Source organism: Dama dama, chromosome 8 (assembly GCF_033118175.1).
Source record: "Dama dama isolate Ldn47 chromosome 8, ASM3311817v1, whole genome shotgun sequence".
NCBI classification, from domain to species: domain Eukaryota; kingdom Metazoa; phylum Chordata; class Mammalia; order Artiodactyla; family Cervidae; genus Dama; species Dama dama.
The window spans coordinates 7,160,272-7,183,226 of NC_083688.1; the positions used below are offsets into that span (position 1 = coordinate 7,160,272).

The 22,955-nt window shown below is 51.9% G+C and overlaps 1 protein-coding gene across 3 annotated transcripts in view; it reads right to left on the reverse strand.

Annotated features, from left to right (window-relative positions):
- Window positions 1-2,170: 2,170 nt before the first annotated feature.
- MYOM3 (myomesin 3) overlaps window positions 2,171-22,955 on the reverse strand; it is a 59,606-nt gene continuing 38,821 nt past the window's right edge. For 2 of the 3 annotated variants that reach the window (XM_061148201.1, XM_061148202.1), the window contains exons 22-38: window positions 19,790-19,904; window positions 18,472-18,628; window positions 17,651-17,760; window positions 16,140-16,184; window positions 15,059-15,195; window positions 13,158-13,302; window positions 12,935-12,994; window positions 12,499-12,566; window positions 11,179-11,289; window positions 8,964-9,051; window positions 8,425-8,463; window positions 8,029-8,137; window positions 6,768-6,931; window positions 6,478-6,514; window positions 6,275-6,297; window positions 4,566-4,621; window positions 2,172-3,618 (exon numbers count right to left, since the gene is read on the reverse strand). In XM_061148201.1, coding sequence (XP_061004184.1) covers window positions 3,358-3,618; window positions 4,566-4,621; window positions 6,275-6,297; window positions 6,478-6,514; window positions 6,768-6,931; window positions 8,029-8,137; window positions 8,425-8,463; window positions 8,964-9,051; window positions 11,179-11,289; window positions 12,499-12,566; window positions 12,935-12,994; window positions 13,158-13,302; window positions 15,059-15,195; window positions 16,140-16,184; window positions 17,651-17,760; window positions 18,472-18,628; window positions 19,790-19,904 — 1,725 coding nt within the window. In that variant the 3' untranslated portion in view covers window positions 2,172-3,357. Of the gene's footprint in view, window positions 3,619-4,565; window positions 4,622-6,274; window positions 6,298-6,477; window positions 6,515-6,767; window positions 6,932-8,028; window positions 8,138-8,424; window positions 8,464-8,963; window positions 9,052-11,178; window positions 11,290-12,498; window positions 12,567-12,934; window positions 12,995-13,157; window positions 13,303-15,058; window positions 15,196-16,139; window positions 16,185-17,650; window positions 17,761-18,471; window positions 18,629-19,789; window positions 19,905-22,955 lie in introns of all 3 variants that reach the window. The other variant, XM_061148203.1, reaches the window with a different exon arrangement.

Consider the following 22,955-nt stretch of genomic DNA (forward strand, 5'->3'; position numbering starts at 1 on the left):
AAAGACCAGGCAGAAAGTTTTTTTTTATTTTATCACGATATTCTTCAGGAAGGCCCTTTCTCCTACCTCGTAGCTCAGTGGTTAAAGAGTCTGACTGCAATGCAGGAGACTTGGGTTTGATCCCTGGGTTGGGAAGATCCCTTGGAGAAGGCAATGGCAACCCACTCTGGTATTCTTGCCTGGAGAATCCCATGGACAGAGGAGCCTGGCTGGCTACAGTCTATGGGGTCCCAAGAGTCGGACACGACTGAGCGACTAAGCATGTGTATGCATGCGCAGTGTTGTAGCGCTAGTTCTCCCACCTGAGTGGTACTTGAAGTTTGCTTGGGATTAAGCGGGAGGAGCTGAGACAGGGAACAGGGAAAGGTCCTAGGGACCTCCATCCCCACTGCCCCGCCCTTGACCTTCCCGGTCCACAGTCCTCCTAGGTGGGGGCCCAATGGAAAAACTGGCTGAGCCTGGCTTCTGTAGAAGGTAGAGCAGAGAAAAGAGAGCGGAGCGAACAAGGACAGTGAGGATCCCGGTCTTCAGCAAGATTGCTCCAGGATGCAGGACACCCTATCCAAGAAGACTGGACAAAGAAAAATTGTCCATATGCAGCACATCAGGGACCAACCCCTGCTCCCAAATTGTCTTGTCACCAAGTCAGGAAGCTCCCAACATCTCCGGTCTAACGACGCACTGCTTCCGAGCCGCTTCTTAGACTGCAAAACCCACTCTCCACCAACAGGGGGCGATCACACCACGTTTCAATCAGGGTCAACCCGGCAGGTGCTTCTCTGGCAAGAACATGACAACTTGCTGAGGACCCTTGTAATGCCTCCTGCTTCCCCGTGGAGATAATTTTTACTGTTCTGGACACTGGGGCCAAGAAGCCACCTCCATTTATCCACCTGTTCACTGATCTGCTCACTCAGCACTTTGGTGATTCTCAGGGATTTAGTGAGAACCACGGCAAGAGTTCACCTCTGGGCTCTGGACTCTGTGTAAAGTGAAAGTGAAAGTCACCCAGTCATGTGCAACTCTTTGCACATGGACTGTACAGTCCATGGAATTCTCCAGGCTAGAATACTGGAGTAGGTAGCCTTTCCCTTCTCGAGGGGACCTTCCCAAACCAGGTATCGAACCCAGGTCTCCCGCATTGCAGGTGGATTTTTTTTTTTTTTTTGCCAGTTGAGCCACAAGGGAAGACCCTGGTCTCTGTGTACCCCTCTGCATTGATCATGGGCAGGGTAGCAGAGCAGAACGTCCTCCGAACCAGGACCCAGGGACTCTGGTTCTTGTCCCAACTCTGCCATGTACCACTTTGGTTCTCAACTGTCATGTCTGTAAAAATGTGGCCAGTGATGATGTTCCATTGGATCTGATGAGCACTGAGACATGAGAATGCTTTATAGCCTTCTAAGTGCTGTGCCTATGCGATTTATTGTCACCATCACAGCGTCTGCCTGCCTCCCTGTGTTGGGGCGATGATCATACAAAGGAGAATAGGAGGTGCTCTGTGTGAAGATGAAGAACCTGTGTAAGCATATGTCAGGCTGCTCTGGTTTTAGGAATAAAGTGCATGGATACCGTGCTTCCCGATTTCTTTGAAATTTGAAACATTTTTCATGGACAAATGAAAGAAGCTGACTCTCTCCTCTGAGATTCCAAGTACGACACTGGGAGAGTGAATGAGGGCAGGACCTTTTTCTTCATCACATCGTCATCAGAAGAGAAAAGCAAAGGAGAACCAAGTTCTGGGAAATAATCAAAATCTTAGTGTCAGCTGAAAGGGCCTTCAAAAATGATCTTTCAGATTTGTTTTATGGATGAAAAATCAAGGCCCAGAGAAAGGGGGGAAAAAAATGGCCAAGATCACACAGAGAGATCTTGGCTTCAAGCCTGGCTGTGTTTGCCTCCAAGACCCACTCAATTCTCCATATTGATTCCCAGCCAGGCACGGCAGGACCCCTGGCCCCTTGCCCCCCACTGCCATCACTGAACACCTGGCCTGAACTGCACCTGTAGCTGCTGGGGGTATAAGCTACCCATCATGCCTTGATGCGTGTGTAGGTGGTAAATGCAGGAGTGATTCATTTTATCTTTAAATTCAGAAATCATTTCAGCAATCAGAGGTGGGTGTTATGTTCTGGTATGGAGAGTGTAGATGAATTTTATTTTCTCTTTCATCATTTTCAAGGTTATCCAAAATTTTACAACAAATATCTCTAACTTTATAAATGCCTTCCCCTCCCCATCTGATTTTAAACAAGGAAACCGGAGGGTGGTAAAATACCCAGCTCTGTATTGAGGTCCAGCAAGCAAGGCCAACCAGTATGTGTCCTGCCAGGCAGAGGCCCTGAGCTGGGAGTCCTGAAGGTCTGAACTCTAATGTGGTGTCCCAGGCCGCCCAGGCGATATCACCTCCACGCCTCACCTTTGCTCTCACCAGCCCCTCCTCCCGAAATCTCCTCCCATCACCATCACCATTTCCCACTCATTTTTTAGGACCTAACAAACCATTCTGCTAATTCCATGAAGGTGTTTTAAAGCTCACCTTCCCTAGTTGGGACCAACACCTGCGTCCCTCCTCTGACCACCAGTGGAACTTTATCTGGACCTTTTAGAATTCCGATCACCTGACTTGTCCTGAAGTCATCTGCACCCAGGTTTGTCTCTTCTTCTGGGCTGAGGTGCCCTTGAGGGTGGGGCCTACAACTTTGTGCTCCCAGTGCCATCCAAAAGCCCAGCATATGCTAGACTTCAAATGAATGTTTGCTGAACTTCATCGAAAATACAGTATGCTCAAAGAGGGGTATTATGATACATCCATTTATGGCCGGGTGCATTAGCCTCAGCACTGTTGTCATTTAAGGTTGAATTCTACGTGGCAGGGAGCTATCATATTTAGCAACATTCCTGACTTCTATCTACTAGACACCAGTGGACACCCACAGTTGTGACAACCCTAAATTTGGACACTGCCTACTGTTTCCTAGGGGACAAAATTGCCTCTCATTGAGAACCACTGATACATGATTTCATAGAGTTTTCAAAAACAATCCCTAGGAGTAGGAATCCCCATTTGATAGATGAAAAAGGCAAGGCTCACGGAGCGTTTAGAGTTGAAACAGTTGAGCACGTAAATCCTCCAGTCCAAGTCCAGTCCTTATCCTGCAATCCTGCAGGCCTCCCAGCACCCCATCTTTGCTTCTCCACTTGGGTGTGTCCACTTCACCCACTCCCATGCCCTGGGTTCTGCCCTGGTCCCTCCCCTCCAGTCTCACCCCCGTGGCCTGTGCCAGGCTGTGACCCTCTGGTTGACCCTCCTAGTCCAGCGCGGACTAGACCTCAGGCTGCGGTTGAATCCGACTGTCACATCTTCAGCATCTTTTCCTCTTCCCCATGCTTAAACACGCTGATGGTCACCTGGCCCGTCTCAGACCCATACTTGTTCTTGACGAAGACACCGTAGCGCCCGCTGTCCTCACTTTTGACCCTCTCGATGGTGATGGTGACCTCTGTCCCCTTCACATCCATGTGGTAGCGGTCCAGGAAGGTGACCGGCTGGTCATTCTTCAGCCAATAGATTTCAGGGGCAGGATCTCCTGAGACGACGCAGGTCAGGCACAGGGTCTGTTTGAAAGGACAGGAAAGGACCAGTCAGTTTCATCCTCTGGGACTAACCCTTGGCATCACCTTCACGCTCCCAGGGAGCTCCCAGTATAAGTTGCTCCTTGTGACATGTTAATTATGTGTGCTTTATGGTAACCCATAAAGTAATAACACTAAAGGGAGACATTTTACTGCAGGCCCACATCCTCCATTCTCAACTTCATTCTAGAGGAATGCTTGCTAGAATTTCAGATCTTTATTACTTGAGCAGTGACCTGCCCTAGAGTGGCCTGGACTTTGCTTTATTGCTTTCTGTTGTACATTTCATTATGATTTTACCAGGCAAATAAGCCTAGATTGCTTTAACATAAGATGTTAAGAATTGAGTTTGAAAATGCTCAGGAGAGCAGTGTCTCGGTGCAGAGCACTGTAGTGTAATGGGCAAATACCCGGAGTCCGGAGCTGGGCTGTCTGGGTGTGACTCCCAGCCAGCACTGTTCCTTTAAGCTGTGTGCCCTTAGCTAAGTCCCTTAACCTCTCTGGGCCTCCGTTCCCTCAGTTATGAAGGGTGACTAGTAACAACACACTCTTCCATGTGGTTGCCTCCATGGTTAAAAAATGGAACAGTGCCTGGTACAAGGGGAGCAACGTGAAGATGTGAGCTGTTATTTTCTAGAATATTAGACTTGCATAATTTCAGTCTGGAAAGGGCTTTTCAGGGCTCATTGAGTCGAAGCCCGTGACATCCGGGGCACCCTGGAGAGATGGGGTGAAGCTGGGGCCAGCACCCCCCGCCCCAGGCCACACCCACACGTGTGACCATCGAGGGGTGGCCGCTAAGCCAGACTCTGGTGGAAGCAGCCCTCGGGCTCTGGGGTCCACAGTGCCCTGTTGTTTTGTGCTCTCTGGCGGGTGCGGGAGGGAGCCCAGGGTGGGGCCGCTGGCTGTGGGCCGGGGACCGTCAGTACCTTGTCTTCCATGATCGTGGCCACGTCCGGCAGCCCCCTCACCACTTTGGCACGATCTGGAAGGGAAAAAAATAAGACCCCCCACGTGATGAACGTTTACCTGGAGTGGTGGTTTATTTTTCAGCAATGCTTCTTTTCCTATTGGCATTGTTTGGGTGGACATCTTTAAACTTGTATTATGTTATTTCCTTGCAGACAGAGGTCATAATGTTTCTGTCATTGACTTGAGGTTAATATCATGGTCGGTGGTACCTGGAGGTGATAGGGAGGTGCCCTTCCCCTTGAGAACTGGGAGAGAAGGTGAATGAGATTGCTCTGAGCCTTAAACTGGCAAAGTGCACACAACAGGTGTGATGATCCAGCTAAGGGAGGGAACAGGAAGGAAGCTTTTGGGACACTGATTCTGGTCAAGGGAGGGGACTCGGTGGCCCCGGGGGTTGGGCAGGAAGAGAAGTTAAAGTTAAGTCGCTCAGTCGTGTCCGACTCTTTGTGACCCCATGGACTATAATAGTCTACCAGGCTCCTCCATCCATGGCATTTTCCAGGCAAGAATACTGGAGTGCGTTGCCATTTTCTTCTCCAATCACTAAGCAGAAAGCCAACATATCCCTTATGCTGAAATCGAGACTGTGGGAACAGCCCCTTGATCATGACTGGGGGGATATGCAAAGACCCTTGAAGCGGTTGGTGTCCGCAATGGATGTAGGGGAGAAGGATCCTGGATCAAGGTTGGGGGGAGGGGGAGAGATGGACCTTCATGTGGGCTTAATGTTCACCAGGGAACAATCCATCACCCTAGACTCTGGACTTCACAAGTCTCAGCGACCACAAATGGTGAGTCTAGGCTCCTGCTGGTAGGGCCCTGGGGTGGGTGTCCTGTCCTGTGACTCAGAATCCCAGGATGGATTGTGGGATGGAAGTAATTAGACAGATGTGATGGGCTGAGTCGGGTCTTCAGCCTCTGGTCCTCTCACCAAGGTGGCTGCCCCTTGTGAGGGCTCCTCACTGCCCTTAGACCCCGGATGACCAACCCCCTTCCAGATTTCAGTTACGAACAGCCTGCACTTCCTGCCAAGTGGGGACATTCGGGAACAAGAAGCTGTATAGGGCTAATCCCTCCTCCTACACGTGACCACAAATGGTCGGTTTCCTTTCTCAGGTTGTCTGGAGCAGCTTTACTCTGCTGCCTGGGGTCTTTCCCTCTTGAAAAGTCCCATAGTGACTACTGGGTCAGTGGGACCAGCAAGCCAGCCTCCTGGAACGGGGTGGTTTAGCACTGGCTGTGGAGACCTGATGAAGCTCCAGCGCATGGACTTGGTGGTGCTCCTGGGCAGCTCAGAGGCTGTGTCCTGGATTAGATGAAGTCCTAGTGCCCCGACAGCCAGAACCAGGTTCAGCATTAAAGTCGTCCGTTCCCAGGCCTCAATCAGAAGGGCCAGCGCAGCCTCGGTCCCGTCTACCCCTGCCTTCGGAGTCTCTCTGACATCAGCCGAATGGATGCTGGGTGCACCCATGGTCTCAGGTATCTTCGGACTCCTTATCCGCCTGTCTCCATGCTGCTGCTGCCCAGGTCTTCTGGCAGCTCTGTGACAGCCCAGAGCCACACAGCTGGGCAACCGGGGCTCCAGCTGCCTTGCCAGGAGCTGTGAGCGGCTGGGAAGTCACCCCCAACTCAGAAAAGGAAACCGCGGCAACATGGCTGGACTTACTCTTCTCGATGATGGCCAAGGCTCTGGAAAACAGAAATGGGAAAAGGGCTTAACAGATTGTTAAAGGATAGTCCTGCCAGGGGTTGGGGGAGGGGTGGTAGGGGAAAGGCAGATCCAGCCAGCTGCACCTCCCAGGAAGGGCCCTGTGTGTGTGCGCCCCAAGGGCCTTGATCACACTGGGAAACGCCGCCAAGGGAACTTACTTCAGTCTCTGGTGCTCAGCCAGGGCATCCTCAAAAGCTATGAGAAGGAAAAGGGGAATAGCTGCGTCAGAGCATCCCCACTACCCACCCTCTACTCCATCCCCCTGACCTTTGCAACCTGAAGGTACAGAGCTCAGCTGTGACTGTTCCTACTCTCTGTTCCAGCATTCTCTTGGGGGCAGTGCTAGGATTGGGTGGGGAGATGGGAGTACCCCCCCCCCAGCCCCCACCAAAGACTGTGGGGTTTTCTAAACAGGTTTCCCCCAAGGACAGACGGGTGGAGAGATCACCTTGCCCTGAGAGATCGGCAGAGAGCTGCCTGACTTCCTTCCCAGCGGCAATCTCCAGGATGTATTTGCCCTTGTCTGAGTCCTTGGGATCCAGGATATGGAGCCAGATCTCATCCAAGGTGGTACCAGCCCTCACCCGGTCGCCACTCTCCAGGCGTTTCTCTCTGAACGTGAGGGCAAAGAAATGGTTAACAGGGCTATGCCCAGGACAAGCTGGCTGCCTGCCCAGCTGTAGGCACCCCTGCCCCAGACTCCTCTCCTGGGGTTTTGTTTCCAGATGTGTGGGCTGACCATCCATGAGACATTCGATAAGTATCTACCCACTCATCCATTCATCATTCATCAAAGCTTGTGCCAGTGTTGAGTCTCTATTTGCGACATGTTCTGCAGGCTGGGACCTTGAGCAAGTGGGGCCCCAGGATCAGTGGCCACCTCCCTCCATCCCACCCATGGGAGCCACTTCCTCACCTCATCCTTCTCCTCATCTTCAAAACCTCCCAGGAGCTCCTCCCATGATAACTGGCCCCAGGCTCTTACAAACTGTATACACTCCCTTCCTTCTTTACTTAAATTTCATACCTAAAGACACCTGGCCCGTGCCCCCAGTGTCGTGCTGCAAAAGGGACACTTCTGGGCTTAGTCACAGGGCTCAGAGACTCTGGGGAAAGAGCTTTATTGTTCTGAAATTCAACTTCGCCTTGGTCTTACTCACAAGACAAGTTTGACTAAATCAGTCTAGCCTCCTCCATAGAATGGGTGCAGTAATGTCTGCTTCACGAGGCTGAGGTATGCATGTAAGGGAAAATTCTGCTCCCAAACTCTCTGGGGTCACTTAGCTTTGGCTGAGTCCCTGATGCCTGATCCTGCCTTCAAGGCCTGGCCCTGTTAGCTGTCAGCCCCCCAGGTGCCTCTGCCTGCCTGTCTCCCCTCAGCCTGGCTGTCTGAGTGTGCTAAGGCTGCAGAGACCCACAAGGGCACCATGACCCACTTGACCACCTGGTTTTCCTTCCTTCCTGAGTCCTTCCCTCCCTCGGTTCCCAGGTGCTGCTCTAAGACAATGGTCCTTCTGTGGTCATGGAGACACTGGAAAAATGTTCTCAGCACCAGGGGTCCCACCTTCCCTGGGGAGCCTCCCTTCTTCGCCCCTGACAGCTGTTCCCTTCCTGGGCTCCCTCTGTGGGCTGGGGGTGGGGGGGTGGCTGGGCTCAGGTGTGGGTGCTGGCCCCCTCCCTCCTGGGACCCCAGGGCAAGGCCAACCTACTTGTGGAACCAGGTGGTCTTCATGTACTTGACGTTGTAGTACTTGACCTTGCTGAAGAGCCGGATTCCTTCCTCCGTTCCCTGGATTTTCAGTGGGGTCGCAGAGAGGGCTGGCGGTGGCGGGGGGGAGGGGGGGACGGGGCAGAGGAGAAGGCTGAGTCTTCCCCAAGGCCCTTTGGGCATCACATCTTGGGGGCAGGCAGCTCACCCCTGCTCTGGGGTGCGGTGAGGGGAAGGCAAGTGTGGTCACGGAGCAGGAACGTCACCCCCCGCCACAGTCTCTGAGGTTGGAGTCTAAACCCACTCCACCCTGGCAGCCAAGGATGGCTGGAGGCACCCCGGAGGCTATGTGGCATCAGATCAGGGCTGGGCAAAGAGGGGTGGGGGGCTTGCTTACCACCGATCCTGCCCAGCTCAGTGAAGATGGCATCCAGGGCTGGAGGGAGAAGATGGAACGGTCAGCTGATATGGGGGGCTCCCCGAGGGACGCACCAGGGTGGGCTTGGCCTTGGAAAAGGCTGGTGGAGCTTATGAGCAGCTCTGAGGACACAGGCGTAGGGGCGAGGAGGGGACCCAGGGCACTCCATGACGGATGGGGTGGGGCCATACAGACGGGGGACAGGTGGGCTGACCTGACGATTTTCCTGCAGGCTGAGGCTATCGGCCTGGTGAGGACCCTGGGGCCCACTGTGGGGCAGAGCAGAGAACCCAGGCTCCACATCACGAAGCCTGGGCTCGCTGGGGGCCGGGCAGTGAGCGTGGGCTCCAGCATCACACAGGCCAGGCCCTCCCTGGCCCTGACCTGTGGTGCAGCCGTGGGTAGGTCACTTAACCCCCTTGGGCCTCAGTTGCCCCCAGTGACACGGGGATGACAGACTGCAACTCTTGGTTCAGCGAGAGACTTCCTGGCCCGTCTCTGACATCGCCAGCTCCTACCTTCATCTCTGAGGTCCAGGATGGTATCGTCCTCCCCGCGATCATCGGAAACCTCTGCTCTGTAAACGCCCTGGTCCTCTTTGGACAGCTGGAAGGAAGGAGAGATGGCCGTATCGGCATGGGTTCCAGAAAGAGCGATGGACAGTAAATTAAGAGGCCTGGGCTCCGGGCCTGCCCCTAACTCTCCTGTCGGGGCTCAGTTTACCCCCCTGTGATGGGCCACCTCTGGCTCCTTCCAGCTCCAGAGCCCTTTGATTCCAAGCTCTCGGCTTGTCGGGGCCCAGAGGTGGGGCAGGGAGGTGGACCTGAGGGCAGAAACAGATGCCCCCTCCCCCTCTCCCCTCCCCCAGGGGGATTCTGAGTCAGCTGCTCTGAGCAGAGCAGACAGTCCTCCTTGCAGAGCTGGGCTGAGCCGGGAGCACCCTCCACCAGAGCTGCCCTGCTTCTGGGGGGCCCGGGATGGAGGGGCATCTCTCTGCATCTCTCAGAAGAGGTGTGCTTTCTTTTGCTCAGGACAAGGGTGTCCTTATTGGCACATGCTTGTCAACCTCGACAAGCCTGGGTCAACACTCAGCAAAGCAAGAACCTGGGCTGTGCTTTCAAAGCAAAGTCAGAGGTCAACTGTGCCCTCTCATTACACAGCATCTCCTCCAAGGGCTGTGGGGCGGGGCAGGGCGATATCTGCCTCCCTGACCCGTCAAAGGGCCCCTTGCAACCATCTCCACATAGCGTGTTTTGAGGCAGGATCTGAGGCAGAGACATTTCTTTAAAAAAAATGATTTATTTTTAGTTGGAGGATAGTTGCTTTACAATATTGTATTGGTTTCTGCCATACATCAACATGAATCAGCCATAGGTATACATACGCCCCCTCCCTCGCGAACCTCCCACCCATCCTATCCCACTCCTCAAGAAGCATCTCTTAACCCGGGGATCAAAGGACTGAAACCCCAACAGTCCTCTCCTCTGTTCCCTCCCTGCTGCTTCAGTGAATGCTCCAAAGCCCCAGCCACATTCTGTGGAGGGTGACTGGAGAGACTTTTGGGTCCACTCTCCAGCCTTGCATCTTGGTACTTACACCCCCTGAGTCTCAGTTTACCCATCTGTAAAATGGTGGCATAAACTTTGCCCTGACCACGTGCTACAGTTTCCATGAGGATCAAGGGAGATTACTTTTTGGAAGCCAGAAAGTTCTCACACCAATAGGCCAGATGATTATGACAAGACTTAGTAGCAGTTAAACACCTCCTTGACGCCAAGCCCTGTGGAAGGGCCTGAACTGTGATGACAAAGGCCCACTTCTCATTATTTTGGCTGAGATTTGGGCGAGGACCCTGACATCATTAGTTCTTTCCTTGTCAGCAAACCTGCGTTTGCGCAGTGCTCCTTGGCACACGGGCCACAGAAATCAGTGGCAGGGCAGAAAAACACTGACTATTTAAGAATGAGCTCTGTATTTCTATCTTAACCAGGTCACACTCCTCTGAGGGCCATGAGGAGGAAGTGGATGGGAGAGGTAAGCTCCAGGCCTGCTTTGCTCTGCCCAGAACTGCCTCCCATGGAGACAGTCTTCCTGCCCTGAATCTCAGGCTGCAGCAGCAGGAAGGAATCTCTGAGACAGCATCCTGCCCGACCCTCTCATGTTACAGGTGAAAACTGAGGTCAGAGAGGGACAGTGACTAGCCCAGGGCCACACTGTCAGGGGCAGGGCCGGGACTGGAATCCAACGAAAAGGAAAAATCAGTATGACTGAGCCTGTCTTTATTTACAATTTTGGTATTGTTTTCCCCCATGGTCTTCTATTTTGGCATTAATTTGATTCTTACTATTGCCTGAAAAGGGCTTCCTTGGTGGCTCAGATGGTAAAGTGCCTGCCTGCAATGCCGGAGACTTGGGTTCGATCCCTGGGTCAGGAAGATCCCCTGGAGAAGGAAATGGCAACCCACTCCAGTATTCTTGCCTGGAAAATCCCATGGATGGTGGAGCCTGGTAGGCTACTGTCCACGGGGTTGCAAAGAGTTGGACACGACTGAGTGACTTTACTTACTTACTTATTGCCTAAAATATTGTTTATCTTGATTACTGAGCTTTTTGGTGCCCCCTTAACGTGCGTGCATGAGGTTAGTGCCTCACTCGCCTCGCCTTGGTCCTGACTCCCTGCCCAGAGCTCCTGGCCCCGCAACTCCATGAGCTGTCAAGTCAGGGCTGTGCTCACCTCTTCGATGCAGAGAAGCCCTGCTCCAGTCTGCGGGTCGTACTGACCAGCAGGGAACTCTCTCTTCTGGAAGAACCACTGGAAGCGGGTTTCCTTCTTGGTGTTGGTCACCTGAGGAAGGTCAGGAGTGAGGAGACTCCTTCAGGCTTTCTCTTTTAAGTGAAGACCCAGTTCATCTGAACTTTCTTTTACAAAAAACGATTTCCCCCTCCCCCGCCCCCCTTGCTCTCCCCCTAACTCTCAGCCAACCCCTTCCTCACACAGCATGTCTTCTCTGATGGCTTCTGAACTCTGGACTTTTGCTAATGGCATTCCCTCTGCTTCTTGATCCCTTTCCTACCCTATTTTTCTTTGTAAATACCTGTGTTACCTCCTCCAGGAAGCCTTCCTTTCTACACCCCAGAGTGCCCCCTATCATGAATAATCAATTTCATGCATGTCTCCATCACAACACCAGGTATGCTGTTTTCACAGGCTCTTGCTTTGGACTGTAGGATCCTGGGAGGCCTAAGGAGACCACGTCTTCATTCTTGTAGGCCCAGGGCTTGCAGAGTGCTTACGTTTGCTGAACGGATGCCCTTCTGGGGGTGCGCCCTCCCCTAGTTATCTGCAAGGCTGCAGGGTGCTGCGAAACAGTGGCGCCAGCTCTGGAGTCAGACACACTCGGGTAAACCCTGGCTCCAGGCTCTGCCTCTTGCTCTGCGGTCTTGAGCTACTTCCTCACTTGTTTTTTCATCCTAAAGCGGGGATCCTAACGCCTCTCTCACAGATGGTTGTGAAGTAGATGAGATAAAATAATGCTATAAAGCGCTGGGCAGAGTGTCTGGCGGGACACAAGGGCTTCCCCTTAATCTACAGAGCGCTCTCTTTCTCCCAGACTCCTGGTCCCCGGAGTCTCCCCCAGAGCAGCTAGGAGACCTAGCTTACGGCTGCCCCAGCGCACTCTAATTCACCCGACTCTGCTCCCTGGGCTTTTGTTTTCCCGGTTAAAGGCAAAATCCCTGGGGCTACTTCCCCTGCTTGGGACCAGACTTAGCGCAGGATACGCAGTTTCCCAGGGGTGGGGCAAGACCGACTCTTGGCGATCCTATGGACTGCAGCACGCCAGGCTTCCCTGTTCATCACCAACTCCCAGAGTTTACTCAGACTCAACGTCCACAGAGTCGGTGATGCCATCCAACCATCTCATCCTCTGTCGTCCCCTCCCCCTCCCGCCTCCAATCTGAAGACAGCCACTGGGCTTGGGGAAAACCACTGGTCTGGGCGCACGTGGCCCGGGGGCAGGGCTGGAGGCGGGGCGGGGGGGGGGCGAGGCTTTGCCTTGCAGGTCAGCAGCACTTGGCAGTCCTCCGTGACCTTCCACTGCAGAGGCTCCACGAAATACGGACCTGCGAAGGCACAACGACACGCCCGGCGGTCAGAGCGCCAGGATCGGCTCGCGCGCCACCTGGTGGCGAGACGGGGGAAGGCACCTGGGGCGGGGCACCTGAGTCCCAAAGGCCCCTCGGATGCTGGGATCCCGCCGCTACCCAGGAGGGGCCTGGGGTGAGGCGAGGGAGGCCCCTGGGGTGCAGAATTTAAGGAGGCGCTCACTCTCGGGCTTGGGCAAGTTTTGGCATGAGAACAGCACTGGATCAAAAGGCAGTGGCCGTCCCTCGGGGCCCCAGCAGGACAGAGGGATCTATTAACCCACTTGTCCGGCAGTTTCCCGGCGCTAGTGGACGAGGGTTTTGGACTCCGTCCCAGCAGGTCTTACCCTGTTTTCTCTTCCAGTCTCTTCTCTTAGCATCTGCCGCCCTTAGAAGTTTGTCGAACTCTGTGAACACAGAGGGTGGGGGGGAACTGGAGTGAGCCAGGGGCGCAGGTCCGGGGAGTTGGGGAGTCGACTAGGGGGGCGTCTGGATGGACCAGGAGAGACCCCAGGGCTGAGAGCTGAGGCCGGGGGCCTGGGGCGGGGCGGGGCCCGGGGCACGGCTGACCGTCGTCCACCAGCGCCAGGGTGATCTGGTTCTTGGCTTTTCCGTCTTGGAGCTGAGCCGTGTACGACCCTTTGTCGTCCTCGGTCAAATGCTGGATGATCACTTCTACCAGGCCCTTCTCTCGGACGAAATTGATTTTGCGGTTCTGGGGAGAAGGAAACAGGAGAGGTTGTTCTGCTGTCTTCCAATTATAGGGAATGTGTGTTGTAGGGGTGCAAATCGGGGTGTAGTTGGACTTGGGGTGGTAAAGTTAGAAGCCTTCAGGTTTGGGGAAGGGGTCCTGGGTACCTCTCTTCATGTGTATAGACACACCTGGCTCCTGAGAACACCCTGGGGCCCCGCGGGCACAGGAGAATCTTGTGCCTGAGTCAATTTCAGTTACTAATAATCCCCCAATCTCCTACTGTGCCATATTTTTTTAGTTATTGTCTAAATTTTTTTTTTTTTTGCAGTTTAATAGACAAAATTTCCCGTAAAATTATAAAGGGTACTATAAAAATCCTGTGTGTCTGCTACCCAGAGTTAATACTTGTTTATATTTTGTCACATTCTAACAATTTTCAAAACGTTTTGTTTTCCACATTTAGGACCCTATTCCCCCTGGCTTCACTTGTATGTATGATTTGAGGGAACCGCTCGTTTTGTTTGTTTTTCTATAGTCTCAGTGCTGTGTGCTGAGTCCAGACTTTGTTACACTTCCTCCATCATGAACCAAAGTCATGTGTGCTTTGACTTTATGCAAAACTTTGTTTGTTTTTCTATAGTCTCAGTGCTGTGTGCTGAGTCCAGACTTTGTTACACTTCCTCCATCATGAACCAAAGTCATGTGTGCTTTGACTTTATGCAAAACTTTCTCTGTTTTCTCAATTGTTCCTCCTGATCTTGGGGCAACCAACCCCATTGTACAGATGCAGAAACTGAGGCACAGACAGGCGAGGAGACCTGCCCAGAGGCACACAACCCACAGGAGATGAACAGGAACCTTCTGACATGTAGCCTCGAGTTCTTTCTCCTCTGTCAGAACCAGCTCCTCTCTTGATAACACATATGTAATGATGGCCAGTTGGCCATCTGGAAGTGGAATTCACAAATAAGATCATTTTATGATTAAATCTCTCATGAGATTGAAATTGGCATCTTTGTAAGTAAAAATAGTTGAGTATGGGCAACTTATATGGTTCAATTAATACAACTGCACACAAAAATTTTTAAGAAGCAATGTAACACCACAACTATAACAGGAACAGGAAATGAAAGTAATGTTTTTCAATATGCAGATGCTCATATCACTCATGGGTGCTTCATGACTTACAGTGAATTCATTTTAACTTAAGAGAAGTTAGAATAGCAAAAAAATTAAAACTATTCTGTATGGGGGAATTCCCTGGTGGTCTAGTGGCCCAGATTCAATCCCTGGTCAGGGAACTGAGATCTTGCAAGTCAAAGCAAATGAAAACTATTCTGTACAAGAACAGGAAAATAGAGAACAGGTAACGGGGCTAATAGAATAAAATCTGTCAGTGTATATTAACACTGCAAAAAATTTTTAAAAAATTTGTGTTTGTGTCTCAGAGTTAGGGTCTGGGCTTGGATAGTCACAAGCATGAATGTAGGTTTTTCATCTTATGAATGTTTGTCAGGATACTCAAAAATTGTGGGGAGCATAGGAAATTCTTTGTGGGAGTGTCCCTTGCATTGGTAAATGTCTAGCATCCCTGCCCACGTCCCCCAGGTACTAAAATCCAGGTGTCCCCACCCCGAATTCCTTCACTGTGACAGCTGAAGCAGGTGGCTATTTCTGAAATGTCCGCTAGGGGCGGTGCTGGCTGGTAGAGACCACTGCCTGTGAGGCCACCTCCTGGACCAGGGACCTCACTTAGGGATGCCGAGCCCCCAATTACCGGTGAGCTGAAGATTTCCTTCTCGTTGAAGATTAGATGCAACTCAGCTGCTGGAGACAACTTTTCCACTTCCAGCCAAAGCCGCACCTCTCCTTGTTCGAGGATTTCAACGTTCCAGCCGGAGATCAGCTTGATCACTGGGAGGCAGAGGACAGGAGGGGGTGGGCAGGGCACCCTCCTCCCCTCCCCACTCCCGACAGCCCCACTTTGAGCGCAGCGCGGACAGGCCACGTGCAAAGTGCTTCAGAGTCTGGTGGAGACATAGCTAAGGTGAGGGTCTGGGGAGGGTTTCCCACATTTGGTCACCCGAGATTGAATTCATCTCAGGGAATTCACCCTCCTCCTACGGCTTTGAGGCCATGCTTCTCACCCTGGCTGGACACCAGAAACATAAGGACTTTTAAAAAAAACACATAATTTCATTTATTTTGTTTCATTTAGAAATAAATTGACTTGCAAAACGTTGCAAAAACAGACAGAAAATTCCAGTATCCTGAACTTTCCCAAATCACTGTATATTTTTTTAAACCAGGAAATTAATATTGATACCATTCTACAGATATTGTTCAAATTTTGGCACTATTTACTAATATGATTTTTTTTTTTCCGGTGTGGGATTCAATCCAGGATCCCACATTGCATCCATGAACTTTCAAAACACTAATATCTGTCTCCAGTTCCAGAGATTCTGATTTATCTGGGGCATGGCCTGGGCGTTTGGATTTTGAAAAGCTCCCGGGGTGATTCCAGTATACACCCAAGTTTGTGACCCTTGCCACAGGGACTACAAACATACTCCTGGCCAATGGAGGAAAGCAGGGGTTTAGATGATCCACAATCCAAGAGGAAGAAGAAACCATTCACTCTGCCCTCCCTTGCACCCCACATGCTCCCTGCTGGCCATTCTTTTCTCTTTACGGACTGAGGACTCCCTGGGTGTCTGACCCTCCAGCCCCAAGATGACCCCATTCTCCCCTACCCCCCACCAGCTAGTGTCTGGCTCTTGGCTGACTCAGCTCTGCTCAGGACACCCCAGTGGGCCTGGCATGACTGCCCAAGTCTGGCGGCTTGGACCACTTACCTGGGTTTCTGATCTCATGGCTCAACTTCTTCAGCTTGTTCAGCTCTGGTACAGGGAGGAGCAAGGAAGAAACCAAAGAGAATGAGATACCCGGGCCAGAGCAGGTCATGGGAACCTTTCTAGCATTCACACTGGGTGAAAGTCCCGAGAGACTCAGCTCGGGGTCACTTGGTTACCAAAGAGGTTGATGATGACTATTGCAAGCCTTGGCTCTGGGGCACTGAGGGGGCTTCAGGGGTTGCTGTAGGACCCCCTGAGATGGCTTATTTTCCTTGTCTTTCAAGGCCTGATCAAGTGCCACTTCCCCAGGGAAGCAGCTGCTGTCTGCCAGGCTCTCAGTGATCCTCACACCGTGCTGTGGGGTGAGCGTTACGGTCTGCCTCCTGAGCTCCCTTGTTAATCCACTGCAACGTGCTGTCCTAGAATCGGAGGGTCTGGCCCCTCCAATGACTACTTCAGGCTACATGTGCCTGGGGCAGGTCAGCACAGTGCTGTCTCATCCCTAACTGCTTCTTTGTGTTAGGCTTGTCTCTCCTGCTAAGCTGAGCTCTGGACCTACATGGGTGTCTGGCACACAGCAGGTGCTCAATAAATACGTGTTGCATGAATGAATTGGCAGAGGCAGAGCCCATATCTCATTGTCCCTGGTAAGCTTAGAGTCCAGAGTAGGGTGAGTCTGGGCACATGGCAAGCATCCAATCCCAAACCAAAAAACAAACCCCACTGCTTTTGTGGATGGTTTTATGCTTTTGTGGTTGGCTTTAGCTTGCAAGGAGTCACGAAAGTGTATCTGCATAACATCATTGTTTCACTTGGGGCATCAGGGATTATTACCCCCCTTTGACAGGTGAGAAAACTGAGGCCCAGAGAGGGATAATGACTTGCCCAAGGTCAAGCAGCCAGGAAATTGTGGAACTGGAATAGAAATCTGGACCCGCCTGGCTTCTGTGTCTTAACAAAATCAAAGGGCCCCCTGTGCATTCAGCAGGGAGGACCGCGGCCGTCCCAGTTGCTATGGAGACAGCAGAGGGTGAGTCTCCTGGACGATGGCTTTAGGCCCAGCCTCCCCTCTCTGGTGGCCGCGGCCCACACTGCTGCCTGTGGCCATCCTCACCCCTTAGACTAACTGCCTTTGGCAGTTTATCATTCCACTTACACTGTGGTTTTTTTAGGCTATGGAAGGAAGTGAAATAATTCACCGGGACCTTTGCTTTTATCAAAAGTAGAAAAGGAAAGAGAGAGATGAGAATAGTGTGAGCTCCATCAGGCAGGGATTTCTGCCAGCAGAGTTCGCTGATGTAATTCAGTGCCTGGGACGCCTTCTGGCATGTGGTCAGTGCTCAACAGACACTTATTCATGGATCGGCTGACCGAGTGGGTGGGTGAGGACCTACTTCTCTAGAAATCTCTGCTTTACTCATTTTTGTGGCTTCTTTCTGGCCTCTGGGGTATCTGTGTTTGGTAGTCTGGGTCTGTCTCTCTGGGGTGGCGGCGGCAGAGAGGGGCCTCACCATCCTCTGTCAGTGTGTGGCTTGCTGAGATGTCTTCGTCAGCATCTGTGACCACCACCGAGTAGATGCCCAAATCCTCAAGGCCGGGATCTTTCAGGATGATCTTGGATCTGCAGAGACAGCAGAGCAGAGGCTCTGAGAGGGGACTTGTGCCCTGGAAGCCTGGGAGCTGGGGAGTCTGGGTCGGCCTTGGAAGTCCTGCATCCCAGACTCAGACCCTGGCCAGGCCAGGAAGCAGGGGCGTCTACCTCCTTACATGTTTCCAGGGTCCTCTGCCCGGAGCCAGTCTGGCCTGCCACCCTCAATGGCCCTTGCTAGCCAGCCTCTCTGGAACCGTCTTCATACTGGCCACATCCCCCAGGCCTGCCTCTACTTGGGCTCAAGTCATTAGCTTTGTTTCCTGCCGGATGGGGCCTAAGCCAGAGCTTCTACAGATGGAGGAGCAAGACCTGGAGGCCCTGGACATCCTAACCCCTCTTTTACTGATGAGGAAGCATAGTCCAGAGAACATCCAAGAGCAAGTTGCTGGTACCCAGGCTAGAAACCAAATCCTGAGCATCTCCTTGGAAGCACCCACATAGAGGCACTTTTCTTACAGAAGAAGGATCTCCAGATGAGGGTCACTGTTTCAAATCGTCTGTTGCCCCCTCCCTCACTTCTCCCCGAGGTGGCAGTCAGCATCCTTCACGGGAGACCACGCAGCCCCCTCAAGCTCGTCATCGGGGGTCCTTCCAGGTGGTCTCACCTGCGAGCTTTTGCCCACTCACCCGGTAACATCCGGGACCTGTGCCCTAGGTGTGTCGCCCCCTCCCCTCACTTACTTGTTAGGCTGCTCCTCGACCTTGACCCTCTCTGGGTCCGGCGGGCCCTTGTAGTCCTTGGACCACTGAAACTCAGCAGAGTCGGGGGCCTCTGGGGCTTCAAAAGCCATGTAGATAAAGCCCTCGTCATCCACACCAACCTCTATCTCCCGGGCATCTGAGGGCAGGATTCAACAGAGGGTAACAGACATTTAAAAAAAATAAACCAGGTAAGGCCTGTTCCCTGCTTAAAGCCTCCAATAGCTGCCCATTACACTCGAATAAAATTATAAACTCTAGACTCTTGTGGCCTCCAAGGTGTTGCATGATCAGGCTCTTTCTAAGCTCAAATGTCACCTCCTCCAAGAGGCCCTTCTTGACTACTCTGGCTAAAGTAACGCCCACCCCACCCTATCACCTTGTTTTATTTCCTTTATTGCCCTTATCACTGACTTTTTCATCTTTACTTGTTTACTGTCCATCCGTCCCCACTCCTGTCACTAGAGCGGGAACCTTGCTGTCTCATCACTGCCTCGTCCCCAGGGCAACGTGGGTGTCATCAGATACTTGCTGAATGAATGAATAACTAAAAGAATGGGAAAAGAACACACTTTATAGTGGGAAGAACTGAGCAATTTCGTCGTACACGAGCTATGTGACTTGGTCATTTAACTTCTCCGAGCTACAACAAAATCAGTTCTTAAGTGGGGACAATGAGGGCTTCCCTGGTGGTCCAGGGGTTAAGAAGCCACCTGCCAATGCAGGGGGCACGGGTTTGAGCCCTGGTCCAGGGAGATCCCACGTGCTGTGAGGCAACTAAACCCATGTGTCACAACGAAGCAACTAGAGAGTAGCCCCCGCTCGCTGCAACTAGAGAAAGCCCTCGAGCAACAATGAAGACCCAGTGCAGCCAAAAATAATAAATAAATGAAAATTTTAAAAATGTGGGGACAAGGACAGCTCTCTCAAAGGCTTGTTGGGAGGGTCAGACAGTGTAAGGACCCACCATAGCATCTGGCCTGTGTGGTAGGAGGGGACCCCGGGAAGGACCTGTGACCACAAGGCAGGCAAAGCCACACGGTGTATCTGAAATGCAGCTGGCTGTTATTTTAAATATCCACAAAGAGTTTTAAGAGTTTAGGAACGTGGCGTATCTGGGATGGAGGACCCATGACGTGGAAGGAGACCGTGTGTTCAGATCTCAGGATCCGTCTCAGGATCCCACAGAAATAAAGGAGAGTGGGGGCTGGAGAGAAATGGGCGGGAAGGGGTGTGGGGGGAAGGGAGGCCCAGCTGGTCTGTCTTCCTGCTGCGGATCCTCCCCTCCGCCTCCCCCTACCTGGCTTGTCCTCCAGGAGTACTGGGTCGGTGGGCATGGATGGCTGCCCTGGGCCCGCTGAGTTCACAGCCTGTACCTGGAACACGTAGGTCTTCCCTGGCTGCAAATCAGAAATCTGGAGAAAAGGGGGGAATAAGAGTGAGCCCTGAAGATGGCAGAGGCCCGTCCTTCCTGCAACTCTGGCTAAGGGCTGCAGGGGATTGATTGATCACCATCCACCATCCACCATCCACCATCCACCATCCACCTCCCAGGGGGTGGGGGGCAGGCTGCCTGGGGGTGGGGACAGGCTGGGGGCAGGGCATGTCGCTTTCCCGAGTTCCAGCTTCAAACAGGCATCTCCACTGAGATTACCTCCCATGCCTGTGACACCTGGAACTCCATCTGCTCAGAGCTTAGCTTACCATCAGCTTGCCAACAAGAAAACTCTTTCTCCTCCTGGACCTGCCACCTCTTCTCCAACCGTCACCCCAGAAAGAAGCTTGGGGATCATCTTTGACATCTTTTTTTGAGCCCCACACCTCTCATCACCAAAGTTCCCATTTTATTTCCCTAACGTTTCTTTCTTTCTTTTTAACTTATTGGTTGATTTTTGGCTGCACGGGGTCTTTGCTGCCGCACGTGGGCTTTCTCCGGTGGCGGCGAGCAGGGCTTGCTCCCTAGCTGCAGGGCACAGGCTTTTCACTGCGGTGGGCGCTCTTGTTGCGGAGCACAGGCTCTGGACTGTGCACACTCAGTAGTTGTGGTCCATGGGCTTAGTTGCTCCGTGGCATGTGGAATCTTTCCAGACTGGGGGCCGAACCCATGTCCCCTGCATTGGCAGGTGGATTCTTATCCAGTGTACCACCAGGGAAGTCCCTCTAACACTTCCCGAATGTGACCTCTCTGTGTCCCAACCATGCCTTGATTAAAGTGTTATTTTTTCTCACTGTTGATTAGCGCAACAGTTTCCTAGATGGTGCCTCTGCCTCTAGACCCATCTTCCTGGTCTATATTTCCCTCTACCAATCTTTCCAAGATGCCAGTCTGATTACACTTAACTCTTTCAGTGGCCTTTGGGGGTGAACGTCAGATTTTGTGGCTTCATACCAAAGTCTTCCTCATCCAACCTTCTTCAGCCTTCTGTCTTCCTTCTCCCCTCTGTGCCCCCTTCACTCCCTGACTCCTCAGGGTCCCCCGCGCATCACATTGCCTCATGCCTCCCTGCCTTTGCCCTTGCAGTGCCCTCTGTCTGGAATGCCCTCCCTTCCTCTTGGTCTAGCAACTCCAAGTCATCCTCAGCCACTCAGCGTGGCAGATGGGACGAGTCCAGGAAGGGTCTCTTACCTTCCTCCTTGGAGCACCCAGAATCCCTTGAACCTGCCTCGATAGTATGACACACAGTATTTTAATTGCCTGCTCCCCAAGGACTGTGATTTGATCCTTGAGCTTTTTACATCCAGGATCTAGTTCCCGGTCTGACACTAAGGAGGTGTCCAGAAGTGCTGAGTGAATGCTGGCCAATCATCCACACGCAGAAATGGTGCCAAGTCACTGAAGCTCCCCGACCCTGGAGAGCAGAGGGAAGAGCCGTCTCTGTGGCTCTCGAGGGTCAGCTGTCCCGCACTGGCTGACTCTACCACAGTGGAGCAGCGGCTGCAGAATCTCAGCGCACCCCATGGACTCATCCCTCTGCAATTCAGTCTTAGACAGCCTTAATATTATTGTTTCAAAATGAAATATTTTTATTTTTCCAATTATGAAAGAAATGCATGCTTGGGGGCAATAGAAAGAATATAAAGCAATAGAAAAGAATATAAAGTGAAGGCTCTCCTGGTATTCCCACCCCTAGAGATGACCAAAAAAATTGACAATATTGTAAAAATCCATTAGTACTTGTATTAAATGCATGTAAACCACATTGAGGGCTTCCCTGGTTGCGCTAGGGATAAAGAACCCTCTTGCTAATGAGGAGATGTAAGAGATGCAGGTTTGATACCTGGGTAGGGAAGATCCCCTGGAGGAGGGCATGGCAACCCACTCCAGTATTCTGGCCAGGAGAATGCCATGGATAGAGGAGTCTGGCATGCTACAGTCCATGGGGTCCTAAAGATTTGGACATGACTAAAGCGACTTAGCACTCAAACCATGTTGAAATGCAACATGCACCATACTCTGCTTGTTAGCATCTTCTTCCCACATTGTTTTGGGCCTCTCGAGCATACTTTTCTTTCCTCTTGGTGCTAACAGAGTGTACACCTGTGGTGTTGAAACCCACACACCTTCCTGCCTGCTGGTGAAAGATGCCTCGGGAAAATGAGTTGGAGAAAATATTCCCTCTCTCCTTAGAGCTGCAGAAAATAAAATTGATTACATCTCATGGAACTTTCCTTAAACCAAGGAGGCCTGTGAGACATGCTGGCTTCAGAAACAGATACTACCGTCTGAAAGTCTGTGGATTGTCTGTTAGTAATTTGTGTCTGCTAAGAATGCTACAGGCTTCCATTGTAGCTCAGTTATTAAAGAATCTGCCTACAGTGCAGGAGACCTGGGTTCAATCCCTAGGTTGGGAAGATCTCCTGGAGAAGGGCATGGCAACTCACTCCAGTATTCTTGCCTAGAGAATCCCATGGACAGAGGAGCCTGGTGGGCTGCAGTCCATGGGGTCTCAAGACCTGGACATGACCTAGTGGACACCTTTATTTTCTGAGAAGACAAATATTCGTGAGTTGTTCTTGTTATGCCAGAAGAGCATTATTTGTGCTTTCCCTTCTACACGTGAGGAAGTCAAAACAACCTCCACAGGTGAATAAAACCAGTGATTCTGCTGGATTTATTATTTATCCAGACAGTCTAGAATTTGCTTCTCATTTAAATTAAGAAACATGTATATGCATAGAGAAGTCGCTCAGTCATGTCCAACTCTTTGCAACCCCATGGACTATAGCCCACCAGGCTCCTCCGTCCATGGGATTTTCCAGGCAATAGTACTAGAGTGGGTTGCCATTTCCTTCTCCAGGGGATCTTCCCTACCCAGGGATCAAACCCAGGTCTCCCGCACTGCAGACAAATGCTTTACCGTCTGAGCCCACCAGGGAATATGTATATGCATATATATTCATTAATATACAATGTGATATACATATATTACGTGTATGTGCTCAGCTGCTCTGTCAAGTCTGACTCT